The 12,105-nt window shown below is 37.8% G+C and overlaps 3 protein-coding genes across 5 annotated transcripts in view; 2 read left to right on the top strand and 1 right to left on the bottom strand.

Annotated features, from left to right (window-relative positions):
• Positions 1-8,025, bottom strand: part of LOC106623253 (receptor-type guanylate cyclase Gyc76C) — a 108,784-nt gene extending 100,759 nt beyond the window's left edge. Inside the window, exons 1-2 of the mRNA XM_036360814.2 lie at positions 7,913-8,025; positions 6,430-6,808 (exon numbers count right to left, since the gene is read on the bottom strand). The gene's annotated coding sequence lies outside the window, so the exon portion shown is untranslated. The remainder of the gene's footprint in view (positions 1-6,429; positions 6,809-7,912) is intronic.
• A 75-nt stretch (positions 8,026-8,100) lies between these two features.
• LOC138855585 (ketohexokinase-like) lies at positions 8,101-10,128 on the top strand. The gene is made up of 2 exons (XM_070112265.1): positions 8,101-8,403; positions 8,472-10,128. The coding sequence occupies exon 2, from the start codon at positions 8,997-8,999 to the stop codon at positions 9,951-9,953; it is 957 nt and encodes a 318-aa protein (XP_069968366.1). The 5' UTR covers positions 8,101-8,403; positions 8,472-8,996; the 3' UTR covers positions 9,954-10,128.
• A 69-nt stretch (positions 10,129-10,197) lies between these two features.
• On the top strand, positions 10,198-11,974 carry LOC106625057 (uncharacterized). 3 transcript variants are annotated; one of them, XM_014244854.3, is made up of 3 exons: positions 10,198-10,464; positions 10,518-11,143; positions 11,216-11,595. In XM_014244854.3, exons 1-3 carry the CDS (start codon positions 10,341-10,343, stop codon positions 11,540-11,542), a joined length of 1,077 nt encoding a protein of 358 aa, XP_014100329.2. In that variant the 5' UTR covers positions 10,198-10,340; the 3' UTR covers positions 11,543-11,595. The 3 variants fall into 3 exon arrangements, with proteins under 3 accessions (XP_014100329.2, XP_014100332.2, XP_014100328.2); XM_014244857.3 differs by adding an exon at positions 11,602-11,974 and having other exon boundaries at positions 10,200-10,464; positions 10,518-11,342; XM_014244853.3 differs by having other exon boundaries at positions 10,200-10,464; positions 10,518-11,595.
• Positions 11,975-12,105: the final 131 nt, after the last annotated feature.

The raw sequence follows: 12,105 nt of genomic DNA, 5'->3' as shown, positions 1-12,105 counted from the left end.
ATATTCGTTCACCGCGAATACAAATTGGTTAGTCGCCACTTGTGTAGCGTTTGCATTACGCCTACTTCATAAGAGTAAAAGAATCCGCACAAAACGCCAGCTCTCCAACCGCTTCCTCGACATCTGCCAGTGGCGTCTGCCTCTGAAGGTGCGTATTACGGCAGCTCGAGTGTCGACACAAAAAGCAAAAGTTTACTTTGTACTCGACATGAAAATAAACACGAAATCGCTTCTGCTACTGATAAGATGTCGCAGTGCGGACTAATCTTTATTACGCGCTCGTTTAGCGCATATTCGCCACATGCACACATACATACACAGTTCACTATAGTAGTTCAAATCGTGAAATTTTACTCGTCCAGCGGCTGTGCGCCTGCAGCCGCCGGCATTCACAAGTCACATATGAGTTTGTCACTTTATTAGACGGCCTTATATACAATATATTCTTGATAGACTGTGTATGTTTGTATGTGCGCGCGTTAGTATTTATTTTGCGATTTCATTTGCACTACTTGTTATTCCGTCATTGGATCAAAAGGAAATGATAAATAGTTGCACACAGAATTCGTGTTTTGCTTTTATTGCAAGCCCCAGACGACATGCGAGCATTACTGCATGTGTGTGTGTGTGTGTGTGCATAAATGGCGCACATATCGGCGCTTAGTGCGTTAGTTAATTAAACATTTCAAGAATTTAAGCTTTATTGGATTTTCTCTGTAAGGTCATTCATATAAAAAGACGCGGTTAAGACTTAAATGATTGAGAAGCCCAGAAGTGTGCATATTTAAAGAGAAGGCGTTGATTATTAATGTTGAAAGCAAGCCCAAACGGTCTTGCAGTAGACTTGAAAGAGTTTTGGACATCTTGACCGAAACGCTCGAAATTTCACTAAAGAATGCGAAGCATATCTAGCAGTTCTTTAAAATTAAATATTAAATATTGAGATTCTTACGAACTAAACAAAGCAGGTATTACTGGCCTCACAACAGCCTGAGCTTACACTATGGATAATGTCAATCGAAATTCGTAATAAAATGCTGAAATGGAATGCGTTTAATCTCATCCAAACGTTCGTGAGCTGATGTAATAGATATACTCAAGTACGAGATTAATTTCATATCGTCGTAAACAAATCCCATATTGCACCAAAATCAAAGCCTTCCGTATTCTTTGGCACATCGCTAAGAGGTGTGCTCAAAATGAATACGAGGCAAACAAAACAATCTGCACTTTCTAGATCCTGTTCCGTTACAGGATCGGACCGGTATTTTTATACAGCAATATTCTTAGAAAAATATTGGTGAAATGTTTCTGCCGTTTCTACAATAACAATTTGAAGACTCAAGCTAACTGATAATATTTGTTTCCATTGAATAATCTGTTCGAACTTGCACTCTCAATGTAAAAGTCTATATACATATCATATAAGTAGGGATTTAACCAAACACCTGCGCTCAAAAGATAAACAAAAGGAGAAGAACAAAGCGCGATAATACATATACATTTGTACAGGATGGTTGAAAAACTTTTGCTCTCACCAAGAAACAACACTAATAGCTCCAAAATTAAATATCGCGCATTGATTAGATTCTTTGTTTTGAAAGGTTTAAAAGCGAAAGAAATTTATAAACAATTGTTAGAAGTGTATAAGGAGTCCTCACCTTCAAAACGCAAGTTGAATTTTAGCCTGGTGAATTTAAACATGGTCGTACTGGGTTTGAAGACGATGCACGCGAAGGACGACCAATAACCGCAACCACACCAGAAATCATTGAGCAAGTTCATAATATTGTTAGTGAAGAACCAAGTTTGACTAAGCGTGAAATTGCTAATGCCATAGGCATCTCAGACGAACGAGTACTTCATGTTTTATATGGAGAATTATTAATAATTATTATAAAAATTAAAAAGCTGTTTGGAAACACACGTTAACAATTTAACAAAAACTGAATCGAAAACAAATTTCTCAGTGGTTTTATAACTATGGATGAGACTTGGAACTACCTGATCCTAAATTGAAACAAGAACGTTTACAGTGGACTGAAGCTGGTTGTTCAGCTCCAAAGCAGGTGAAGTCACAACGATCAGCAAATTTTTCATTTCAAACAGAAACTTTACAACCAACCTGTACATATACATTTGTATATATAAAATATTAATTTGTGAGCAAAACAAAAACCTGACAACAGAAATCGTGCAAATCTGCCATGAATGTCGGAATTTTCGCTGTAGAATGAAACATAAACCTTACAACAGCAGTAAGGACTGCTGAGAACCGCTGCTGCCAATATGCATGACAATCAAAAATAGGAAAATAAATTGAAAAAGTTTATAAGTTCGCCGATGATTTCGCATGAAATGCCAAGGTAAATTTTTTTACCTTATTTATTTGAGGTATTTACTATCTTTTGCAAGCACATACATGCATCCACATGCATGATATAAAGTTTTCAACGGAAAAAGTAAGTCTGCATGTGCCTTTTAAAGTAAAGTTTTCAGTCCAAAAACTGACTGATTGACCGCTTTAACTTACTGGAGGTGATCATGTTATTGTTAAAAGATATTTCGTCAAGCTTGGCCTACACTTTTGGAAACATATTAGTTTTCTATGCAAAGCTTTTACAAATGGCAGTCTGAAACTGTTTTCGTGTGACCCAAACAACCGGCAGCCACCAAACTTCTAAAAAAAATTCTAAAACAATAACTTCTGTTCAAAAAATCAGGAAGCACCTGCATAACATTAAATAGTAGGAAAACAATCTCAGTCCACCCACTACACTCACACACACATCGCAAAAGAATAGTAAGTCTCACGAGCAAGAAGCAGCAGCAACTTGTTGAATCATCATCGTCAAATGAAAAGCAGACATCGGGATTCAAAACGGCAAGTAATACCATCGTGATCAAATTATAACCGCATTAAGAAGGGCTGCAGGTATCAGAGGTATCAGCGTTTGTAGAAGACATTTCAATTTGCGATAATCTCTTCCCGGCAGCAGATAAGAATTCGAGTTATAATAAAAATTCATACAAATCAACATTACGACACAAATACATACATACATATGTATTTACATACAGATGCATAATTTTATATTACAACGAAAAGAGTGTTGGAAGAACTGAGTAGAGTAGAGTAGACTAGAGTAGAAGAATTGACGCGCATTGTATTAAATGTTGGGGAAAGACACCAGCACCACCGCTAAAATGAACAATAAAAGTGCGCGTTGTAGCAAATATGTATAAATATGTAACAACAGGCACGAAAAAATGGCAAAGATTTATAAATAACAATCTTTATCAGTCGTCGCTGGCATATTACAAAAATGTACACTTGTGTGTGTGTATGTGTGTGGGAGAGCACGCCACTTCACAAATACAAATTGAAGAGCGCACACTTTTCTCTGGATCATACGTCCACATGTGCAGAGAGGAGACGCTAAAGAGCGTGAGCCAACTCCGTTGTGGCGCCAACCAGCAGCGCTCGCAGAGAGCACGTATGGTGTTTGATCGTGGTAGAGATGTTACAAAAGCAAAACAAGAAATGTAATAAACAAGTGGAATAATAGAAGAAAACCGAATAAAATGCACCGTATGTAACATGTAAATATATACATATGTGTGCATATTATTATCTACACACTACAAATATGGATTCCTTGTAGTAAGAATTCAAATTAGTTTATATAGTATATGTGTACAGTTACTGACAATAAAATAGAATCAAATAGTTGTTTCCAAAATAGTTAACAATCTTTATTATTTGTCCGATAGATTTCCGATACGTTCCACAGATCTTTATTATTTGTCCGATAAATTTCCGATACGTTTTGTCTGTAATCGATTCTTACAATATTTGTTTTTTAAAACGCCACGATGGTGGCTCTGTTGCATTTTACTGTTATATTTGGCTTTAAACTAAACAAGTGTGCTTTTGTTGTCGTGACAAAAAACTTGAGTGAAAGAATAAAAATATCAATTAAAGGCGTTATTTAGTAAACAATTACATATGTATGTATGTTGTAAGTATATAATATGTAGGATATTTGTTAAAACTTGACATTTTGTCACAATTAAGTATTATTTGTAGAAGAAATGGACCGAGGAAAACATTGCGCAGCGGCAGAGCGGAAGCTCATAAAAAATTTGCAAAATAACGATTATACTCAAAGAAAAATTACAAAAACTAAAAGAATATTCCAAAAGTTTCTGTTTACTGCTTTGAAACCATCAAAAATGCGAATTGAGTGGACGGCTACGAAAAACGACGTCTCAGAATGACAATTATATAGAGATCTTTATCAACACTTGACCCTTTAAGGTCCTCTTCAGCTATGCAAAGAGAATTTGGTGTACAAAATTTTTTGAGGACTGTTGCGTGTCGCCTTGTAGGACACAACAAATAATTTCAGCAGGTGGTTATGGGGATGTTTTTCGTGTTACGGAGTCGGACTGCTGTTTTGGATGCGGGAATTAAACACCGTTCTCACTACTTTAGAATTTCAGAGAATGTAATCCTACCTGTGTTGAATGGAACATGCCTTTAGTTTGGCAGTTCCAGCAAGGCAAGGACCCGAAGCATACCTGGGGTCAAGTCTTGGCTACAATATCAAGGTATCGATATTATGATTTGACCGGATTTAAGTCTTATAGAAAATCTGTGGAAAATTGTAAAGGAAAAATTGGGTCCCATTAAACCACATGAATAAGGAGGAATAAGTACAAGAAGCGTGGTATTTAGTCTATAAAGCTCTAGTGGAATCTATGTGCCGTACTCGCAAATTTTGGTTTTACTACAAAACTCTAACTTATATACATTTTTTAGTTTTAATAGTTTACACCTTACGAATTTTGGTTCCATGATTCTATTTTATTGAAGTACTTGACAGTTTATTTAAAAGTTGTCTGCTGATTACATTTAAATATATATTTAGTAATTTTTGCTTTTGAAATGCTTAAAATAAATTTTATTAACTATAAAAAAGAAATGTTTCCTTCTAAGAACTGTGGCAACACTTTTCTTTTGCAAATAGTTGTGAACAAAATTTTCATTCTATTTTATTGTCAGTGACTGTATATATATATACATATATATAGCATATAACTGAAGGCATAAGAATACCACTCGCTGGATTAGGTTCGGAAGACTAATCCACAAAGTGATAAAGAACACTGTAGAAGAACCAAGCTTTCGAGAGTTCGGTATGATTGTCAAGAAAATTTAAAGCCGACCACAATTTCCGAAATTTTTATAGAACTATTATAAAACACTTTTGAACCCTTGTGACCAGAGTTAAAGGTCTTGCAAACTATATACAAGTTTTCAAAAAGTCCGATACTGAAATTCTTACTAATAATGCGCACATAAAATGCTATACACATATACCAATATATCGGAAGTTAATTTACGACAAAAAAAAAACTACAAAGACACGTTAACTTCGTTTGCACCGAACCCACAATACCCTTCACGAATACAAAATATCAATATAAATTCCATGCCCAATTTAGTAAAGATATCTCATCAAAAGATAAAGGTTTCCACGCAAGCACTTGATTCCGATCGTTCAGTTTGTATGACAGCTTTATGCTATAGTAATCCGATCTGAACATTTTCTTCGAAGATTACATTATTGTCTTAGCTAATATTCTAATAATAATAAAATAAATAAATTTACTTCTGGGTGTTACAAACATTGTGGCAAACTTAATATACGCTGTTCAGGGTATAAATATGGTTATTCTTATCAGATAGTAGTAAATATATTCGTGGCACCTCTAACACTTTCGCTGTAGACCACCTTAGCATTATGATTCACCTTCCCTTTTCGGTTTCCGGGTATACATATGTATGTATATGTAAAAGAAAATTAACTTCAGCTTAAATATCTTTAACATTATGATAGATAAAGTGCCTAAATTTTCGAACACGTAGTATTTGGCTTAAAGTGGTAAATCAGTATTACCTGGAACCGTAACAATTTTTTTTCTGTAGAAGGCCAACCAATTGTGGGTGTAATCCAATATTTATTGGCCGAGGTGCTTTTGTAATAATAACAAAGTAACGTCCACATTAGCGGAAAAACCGTAAGGGAGGCAACTCTGGCCAAGATAAAGGCGCATCTTATCAACGAAGGATTGTCGTACGTGCTCAGATGAGAGGAGTTGCAAACAAAGCACAAAATTCCACAGAGTGTAAAACAAGAGGCGAGCGCCACACCGCAACTAGTGAAATATTATTATCACGGATTACGCTCTACCTACTAATAAATATGCATGCAACAATAGCAACAACAACACAGGCATGCTAAGCTAAATGTATATATGTATAAAGGAAAATATATAGGCAGTTTTGTAAATGAATGAAAATGATCATGTGTATGTGTGTAGGTATGTATGTAAATATGCAGTTAGGGAACGCGTACTCACACTACTCAGAGGATGTTAAACGAATTTATTAGTTACGACAGCCGCTAGAAAACGGAACACGTGCATATTTTCCGCAGTCAATTTCGAGCACAAATACTTACAAACATATGTATGTAGCTACATATGTATGTGTGTTTTCCACTTTATTTCACTTGTTTATTTATTGCATTGTTGTAAATAATATGCTTCGACTATGTTTGAGTGTATATGCAAATACACACACACATATATATATATACATATAGCACTCGTGTGTATGCGTTGTATTAATTCTCACTTATTATTTTTCACTTTTTAACAACTTTACATGCACACACACACATACATGCATTGCATGGTTGTCAAGCATGTAAACTGCACTTGTTGATTTGTATTGATTCTGTAAACCAGAAAAGTGGTGCACAACAACACGGCGTGTAAATAAATAAAATAACACAAATTTACATATTTGAAATCAAAAGAAAAACACAAATACGTAAATATTCAACTTTTCTATTATCAACGACGGAATCTTGAAGCTAAGCAGATCGCGACCACTTGCAAGCGCACACACATGAACACATGTACATATGTATGCATCTATATATGTGTTTCGATATGAAAATGGCACGGTGCCACCACGACAACAACCGCAGTCAACCGCTCTCTTTCAACACGATTCGCGGAATGAGCGCAACGGCGAAAACCGTTCGCAAGATCTGTCGTACGAAGAGCGTTTGACGTCGACAGAAAACGCTCTTTTAGTAGCGCTGGCGAACTCACCATGCACTAAGTCAGTAAATAGCATGGTGCCTACTCACTAACTATTTTCGTTTGGTCTTTTTTTAGTATGTTTGGATTTCTCGTTCACTGTCAATTTTTTGTAAGCAACGTTTTGCCGCTTTGGGCGTTTTTCACAAACTTACATACTTGTACATACATATGTAAATAACAATACCACAAATCCGCCACACACCACAAGCTTAAGCGCTGCTCACTTTGCTTTGTTAGCAAATTTGTTTGAAAACACTAAATTTTGTAAAACCAAAGAATAAAAAAAACGCACGAAAATTAAGAAGAAATGTTCGAACAACAGAAATTGCAAACCGTTGACAGATTGGAATTTGGTATTTTTCAAACGCGCCAACAGTCACAACAGCAACAGCTACTACAATTCGGAATTTCTGCACGCTTGCAAAGTAATTTCCCACAAGTGAAAACGCAAATAAATAAAAACAATTTTAAATTAATCGCCGTCGTTAATTGCAATACAAAGGTGCAACTGCAACACACGCACGGAAATGAAAATGAATTTATCACGGATCACATTCGGAACGCAACAAGCACGATAAACAAAACACAAAAATACACGTCACATCGTCGCGCGAAGCTCTTTACAACTGTCCACTACGCTGGCACTGGAGTCAGTCTCTACCAACAGCAAGCAGCAGCAGTAGCAGCAGCATACATTTCATTGCTCACTCGCTTGCCGTCAGTTTCATACTTTTATTTTTCGTATTCTTTGTCCATTTGACACTTCGCTAAGTAAGAGGCCACTTGGCGTCCGCACGTTTCAATAATTGTCGCTTCAGCACGGCATCATTGACAACAACTGACTGTCCGTGCGAGAGCGAGCGTTCAATAGTACACGCCGTGGCATCTGCTGCTGCCGCAATCACAAACTCAACACAATCACAACAACACAACTGCAGAACATCACAACAATCGCGGCAAATAGACGAGCTGGCTGAAAGCAAGCCAGTCAACTAGGGTAGTGCGCGAATAGCTGTTGGAGAACCGGCGCAAGCAATAACGTTCGCATTGGAACACCCTGTTGGGAGTGGGCGGGCGCGCACACGACGTAGCACCACCACATTGTACGGGTAACCGGTTATGTGGAGTTGTGTGGCACCAAACAAGTATGGTGGAAAATGTCTGCCTCAGAGGGTGACCAGTATGTCGAGAAACAAATTTAAAAAGGAAACGGATATGAGCGTAAGTAGCATTTTATTTAAAATTTGTATTGTATACTACAAACAAGAAAATTAATACTGATTAAACAGCTTATGATGTCTAATTTGGTATGCTTCGCCAATAAGTGTAGCAAATTCCGTAACTTATGGCAACTACAAACAACAAGCTAATTAATTCATCACTTGGTTTTGTTGAAATATGCTCTTGGCGCTTATTCTCCATGCTCTGACTGAGTGCTCATTCATCTCCAAGTAGCTTTGGCTATGGCAGAACGCGCTGGAGTCTAACGAAGAGAGCGTTACAGTTGGAGTGTTGTGAACACAATAAAGAACAGCAAGTAGCAGTTAAGTGATTAGTTGAAATTTGAGAAGCCAATAGAAAACAGCTGTTTGAAAGTCCACAAAGCAAATTAATTTTTGATAAGATTACATTTCAATATAAAACAAAAATAAGATTTCAATCACACATATATAGAAATTTGAAGTTGCAGATTTTGCAGTGTAAAGACAAGAGACTCGCCGTCGAAAGTAAACACGACGCAGTAAAGCGTAAAGATTCCAAGAGAAAAAAACCCTAAAATCAAAAGTCACATACTTGCAGAAGCAGCTGATATCATGAGTAACGCAACTGCAACGACGTCTCATCAACGCCGCATACTCTGTGTGGGCATGTGTGTGTTGGACGTCATACATGTGGTGGAGCAATATCCCGCGGAGGACACCGACAAGCGCTGTCTAGCCGGCTATTGGCAACGCGGCGGCAATGCTTCTAATAATTGCACTGTGTTGCGGCAACTTGGCGCGCCACAAGTTGAATTTCTGGGCATGTTAAGCGCTTCACCTGCCTTTGGATTCCTGTACGAAGACTGCCGCAAGCGTAACATTATTATCGAGAATTGTCCAAACACCGATATGGATCCACCATTTTCTTCGGTCATACTCAACAAAGCCACCGGCACACGTACAATCATTCACTCAAATCCCGGCTTTCCACCTTTGCAATATGAACAGCTCACGCCACTTGACTTAAACAACTATGGCTGGGTACATTTCGAAGGACGCAATAATGAGTCGGTGCTGAAGCTTATACAAAACATACGTAACTATAATATAGAGTTGCGAAACCCAAAGGATCGTATACGCATATCCGTTGATTTGGAGAAAATGAAAGATGAAATACTGGAGCTGGGCGAGGTGGCTGATTTTGTTTTTTTGGGCAAAGATTTGGCAATACACTTGGGCTGGCGCGAACCGGCGGCAGCTGTAATGGGTTTATATGACAGGATCAAACCACAGAAGCAGTTGGGTGATTCGAAGCCGGCTATTATATGCCCGTGGGGTGCGGAGGGCGCCGCTTGCGTAGATGCGCTGGGCAATTATGTATTCATACCGTCGAAACCGGTGTCCGAAATTGTGGACTCGCTTGGCGCAGGCGATACCTTCTGCGCTGCCGTTATATATGCATTACAAGTGCTGCAGAAAGGTTTACCGGAGGCAGTGCTCTTTGGACACGATGTTGCTGGTTACAAACTGCGTTATCGCGGTTATGATGACATCAAGCACTTTCGGTAAGAAAGTCGCAAAGGTAGAAACTATTATTACTCACGATAGCACATGCTTGTATATCGATTATTATAAACCGTTATAATATATCGTAGCTAATTTTAGTCAGTCGCATAGAAAATTATTAGACATTTAATGGTGACTTTTTAAATAAATGAAATCTATTAAAATTGCAAAACAAAAAGTTGACTTTACTTGCCTGTAGATGGCACTTGTCCGCTTCTAGCGTTTTGCTTCGATTTTGTTGTCGAAAGTTTGACTACAGGTTTCGACATGTTCTATCAGTTACAAATTAAACGCAGGAAAAATTAGTGTAAAAACGTTTGTACTCAATCAAATTTATATTTGTATTGCCGAAACCTTTTTATTTCTGATCAAAATTCCAAAGACGTCAAAATGTTTTCCTCAATTAATTTTCTATTTCTGATATCGCTGGCGGTCACCACGTGGATCATACTCTGCTATTTCAAGCAAATCGAACAGCAACGCGAAGATCCAATGACCATTGAGGTCCATATGAGTAAGTGCGCAGCCCGATTCAAATCGGATTTTAATGTTTCACTGCGCTTTCAGATAACGCATATGAAGAAACTCTGAGGGGAAAAGCCTGCTTTGGGAATTATGATATTTATTTGAACTTTCTGGCCATTTTTGCGTGTATTTATGCGCTGGCGAAAGTGGCAACGTATGCTGAAACTTACGTTGCTCAAAAGGTGCATGAGCGCTTCAAACTAGCGCAGCTGCCGAGCAATAGATCTGTGGAGCCAACCAGCATGGAAGAGTTTCGCACACAGCACATGCAACTTACCATGCAAATCGAGTACTTGGAGAAGGAGAACGCCACATTGGCACAGAAAGTGAAACAACTGGAACATACTAACTTTATATTGGGGGTGAATAAGTTCAGCAGTAGCGCCGCGACAACTAGTACCATGCGTATGCTTGCCGACGCTGGCAATATTCAAATGCCGCAGGAAAGTCATAAAACAACTTCAAATGGTATGCTGCATACTTTACGCCCAAATGGAGTTGACAATGCCCTAGGTGGCGTAGAGGTTACCTGCAATCATACTAAAGCGATCAGTGGCGATGATGACGTTGAAAAGGACAACAATAATGCCGGCTTTGCTGCCGCTGGAGGTCTTTTCTGTTTTCGGAATGTAATCATTCAAGATAATCATTTTCAGCGGACACGTCAGGTATATGTAAATGAGGGCAATGTAAAATTGCAATTTCAAGACTTTAACCAAGAAGGTGACCACATCACGCAGATCTGGCAGAAATATTTGGAAATGCAAAAGTATGCGTTACAAAAGCCGACCACGCCTCATAGTGCAACGGAAGTGGCAAATGCTGTGCCTATTGTTGTATCCACCGAAGAACTACAAACGATGCAAGGTACCGATCAGCAAAGGGGCAAGCGCCAACCACAACGCACACCACACGCCGTCCTGCCAACAACCTCCACTACCAAAAATTTACCCAACTCTCACACAACAACGCACACACATATGCACATCCCGCAAACAACGCTGACTTTACCCATACAAATTTACTATAAAAATCTGTTAATTTGTCTATTGTGTTGGTTCTTTTGAGTTCGAATGTGCTATTATGTCTCACTTGAACCTTCCTTCTCACATCTCAATATTTGCAGGATGCATTTTGACAAATTCAAATAATATGGAATAATGAAAAATAGAATCCACTGCGGCATTTTTTATTTCTATGAAAAAATCGGTTACTGCATAATGTCCTATGAAATAAATTTGAGCCACATTAATAGTTGTGTTAGAGCAATGTTCGAAAATTCAAGGTCTTAACTGAACCAAGCCAAAAAAGATATTACCGTCATCGTCGGATGCCGTTCTGGGCTTCAACAGTTTAAATTCGTTGTCCAATAAAATTAATTTGTTATTTATGTTGTATATTTTTATAAAATGTTTCTTAAAAATTGTAAATTTGTATGTGAAAATACACATGTTTGTATATATGTACGCATATGTAAAATGTGGTTACGTGAACTTAAACCGAACTCGTAATTTATTGTATAAGTAAAATGAAAAGTGAGCAAAGATAAAAAATTGTTATTAATTTCAATTAATATCCGGTAAAACAGTTCTTTGCCCAACACAGATTCGCTTTATTTAGGTGCTGCCAT

The sequence above is a fragment of the Bactrocera oleae genome, chromosome 6 (assembly GCF_042242935.1).
Source record: "Bactrocera oleae isolate idBacOlea1 chromosome 6, idBacOlea1, whole genome shotgun sequence".
NCBI classification, from domain to species: Eukaryota; Metazoa; Arthropoda; class Insecta; order Diptera; family Tephritidae; genus Bactrocera; species Bactrocera oleae.
This window is presented reverse-complemented; position numbering and strand designations above follow the sequence as displayed.